Source organism: Sprattus sprattus, assembly GCF_963457725.1.
Source record: "Sprattus sprattus genome assembly, chromosome: 5".
In the NCBI taxonomy this organism is placed as follows: Eukaryota; Metazoa; Chordata; class Actinopteri; order Clupeiformes; family Clupeidae; genus Sprattus; species Sprattus sprattus.
The window spans coordinates 35,772,367-35,775,536 of NC_137924.1; the positions used below are offsets into that span (position 1 = coordinate 35,772,367).

Sequence of the window (3,170 nt, forward strand, 5' to 3'; positions counted from 1 at the left end):
CTCCTTGGCTTCCGCATCTCAGACGAGGAGATGTGCCACTTCTTTAACACTTTCCAGGAGTTTGTGGACAACCTGTTCAGCCTGCCCATTGACCTGCCTTTCAGTGGCTACAGGAAGGTAAGGCAAAAGCTAGTAAGATTAAGTTGGCAGACATTATGTTATTCCTACATAGCTTTTGTAAAAAGGTTACTCAGAATTGTTTAACCCTCTTGGGTTAGATGTCTGATGATGTTTCAGCTCTGATGTTTCAGCATGACAAGATATTTCGGCTGTTTTCTTGAAAGCAAGGCACAAATTTGGCGTTTTATCTGTAGATTTCCATATCAATGTTCCCAAGCCAAAGAGCTGAAATAAAGTGCTGAGTGGTCTTAGTTAACGTCAGCATCTCCTCTCCTCTCCTCTGACAGGGTATTCGTGCCCGAGACACGCTGCAGAAGATGATCGAGAAGGCCATCAGGGAGAAGCCCTTGTGCACACAAGGGAAGGACTACGCTGATGCTCTGGACGTTCTGATGGAGAGTGCCAAAGAGAATAGCGCCGAGCTCACCATGCAGGAACTCAAGGTACAGAGCCGACCTCTTATTCTGACCTCAAAAATCCAATGCATCCTTCCCACAGATCCCCCTCCTAGTCCGGAATTACTCTCTTAAACAGGGAACATTCATTCCTCAGCAGAGGCGGAATTCCAAAGATGTCGTCTTGTTGTGATATCAGTTGGCCCTCTCTGAGGGAACATGCTGGTTTAATTGTCTGAATGTGCAGTGGAGGAGGCAGGGTGATCAGTACAGATCAGTTTATGACTTGATGAGTGTTTCTGCCTGGTTATGAGTGTTCACAGCTATCATCAGAGAGTGATGGCTCATTCACTGACAGTATTGTGCTAATGTCACAAATGCTGTGATTGTTTTCAAAGCTGAGGGTTTCTTTGCGCCTCTAGCCCCATGTCCTCCCCCTCCTGTCCTCTCAGTCTCAACCCTTGAAGATTTTTGAGGTCGGGCCAAAAAGTAGTCAACACCCCTGTCAGGAGGGCTACAGTGGCTCCTCCAGTGACACCACATACCTCCGCCCTTGCCCAGCCTGGGCCCCCTCACCCCCCCTCCCCCCCCAACCTGGTGCCCTGTGTCAGCGGCCCTGATGCACGCACTATCCCCGGCCCTCGTACCACAAGGGAGTTGATGTTGACATTCTTTGACGTAAATGATAGTCAATGAGGGGCTTTTGCATGCATGTTATTTCTCTTTCTCCCTTTCTTTTTTCAACTTTGTTATTATACCCACTCCACCTCCACGCCCCGGCCTTTTTCCCCCTCATAATTTCCACCCTCCTGAAATGAAAGCTCTGTGTAGTCTGGTCTGTGCGGCGCTGCAGCTCGCCCTGTCAGACTGGACTGGAGCAGAGAGGGGTGGATCCCTGCAGTGTCAGCACCAGCTCAGCAGCATGCTGTCATTTTCCCTTTCAACAGAGTCAAAGAGTCAGGGAGCAGAACCTGAACCTGCAGCCCAATGGCCTCCCGAGGCCCTACGGGGCCCGTCGAGCACCCCTCTGGCTATGAGTTGTGTAACGGCCGTGAATGTGCTAGCTTGTTAAACCCAACCTCAAGTAAAGCAGGGGAGCTCTTGCTTGACCTGCTTTGTCCTGCCTGCCTCCAGGAGTCCAGAAAGGGGAAGAGAATGACCACAGTGTTCGCCTGTGTAGTACACTCTGGGGTTTGATTTGTTTTCACGACATCCATCCAACCGTCCACTGGTCCATTAAAATATCTACTCGAATAACTCTCTCTCTCTCTCTCTCTCTCTCTCTCTCTCTCTCTCTCTCCCACAGGAGTCCACGGTGGAGCTGATCTTTGCCTCGTTTGCCACGACGGCCAGTGCCAGCACATCGCTCATCATGCAGCTGCTGCGCCACCCAGCTGTGCTGGAGAAGCTGCGTGAGGAGCTGCGGAGCCACGGCATCCTGCACAACGGCTGCCTGTGCGAGGGCGAGCTGCGCCTGGACACCATCTGCAGCCTCAAGTACCTGGACTGCGTCATCAAGGAGGTGCTGCGCCTCTTCACGCCCGTCTCCGGAGGCTACCGCGTGGCCATGCAGACCTTTGAGCTTGACGTGAGTGTACCGGCCATGCGCCTCTCGAGCCCTTTCTGTCTCTCTGATCCCCTGGCTGTAACGGGGTTATTAGAACTACAACTGCTATACACTATCATAATGATATCTTACTGTTGTGAGAAATACTTGAAATACACTTTTTTTTATCTAGATAGATAGATGGATAGATCTAATGTTTTGATGAAATCATACGCTCCCCTAATTGCCCATTAAACAGCATTCAGCTGAGACAGTATTCCATTTTGTCCTTTTGTAGTCAAAATGAACAAAATCTTCTTTTTTAATAATTTAAAGAATGACTAGTTACAGCTTTACATTATCAATCTAGGAATAACGCATGTATCTGTCTCACTCTCACCACACTCTCTCTGTGTCCCAAACGACAGGGTGTCCAGATCCCTAAAGGCTGGAGCGTGATGTACAGCATCCGCGACACCCACGACACCTCGGCCATCTTCAAAGACGTGAACGCCTTCGACCCGGACCGCTTCAGTGAGGAGCGCTGCGAGGACAAGGACGCCCGCTTCCACTACCTACCCTTCGGCGGGGGCGTACGCTCCTGCCTGGGCAAGCAGCTGGCCACCACGTTCTTGCGCATCCTAGCCATCGAGCTGGCTAGCACCAGCCGCTTCGAGCTGGCCACGCGGACGTTCCCCCGTATGATCTCCGTGCCTGTGGTGCATCCCACTGACGGACTCAAGGTCAAGTTCTTTGGCCTGGACTCCAACCAGAATGAGATCATGGCCAAGTCTGATGAGCTTCTGGGTGCCACAGTCTGAGGCACTGGGTGAGAAGAGGAGGAAGAGAGGAAGAGCGGGTGGGGTTAAATGTGGACGTACTGAAGAGGATGTGGGCTATAGCAAAAGATCTCCACCCTCTCGGTGGAGCTTGTTTCTTTGCAGTTTTCTTACTCCTCAACTGACAGACCTTGTGGAGAGTGAAACATTCTCCTTAACTTTGTCAGTGTCACTTTCAGACTTCAGCCTGCCAAAAATGTATAGTCCTTGTTGTTTTTCATACAAACACTTACGACTAAAATCTAAAAGGACAAATATGTTTAAAAGAGG

General features: G+C 50.4%; 1 protein-coding gene across 1 annotated transcript in view; it reads left to right on the top strand.

The window, feature by feature from the left end:
• cyp26b1 (cytochrome P450, family 26, subfamily b, polypeptide 1) overlaps window positions 1-2,882 on the top strand; it is a gene marked incomplete at its 3' end in the record, with an annotated part of 22,257 nt that extends 19,375 nt beyond the window's left edge. Inside the window, exons 3-6 of the mRNA XM_080839928.1 lie at window positions 1-117; window positions 408-563; window positions 1,822-2,103; window positions 2,490-2,882. The exon at window positions 1-117 is cut by the window's left edge and continues 159 nt beyond it. Of these exons, the coding sequence (XP_080696054.1) occupies window positions 1-117; window positions 408-563; window positions 1,822-2,103; window positions 2,490-2,882 (948 nt within the window). The remainder of the gene's footprint in view (window positions 118-407; window positions 564-1,821; window positions 2,104-2,489) is intronic.
• Window positions 2,883-3,170: the final 288 nt, after the last annotated feature.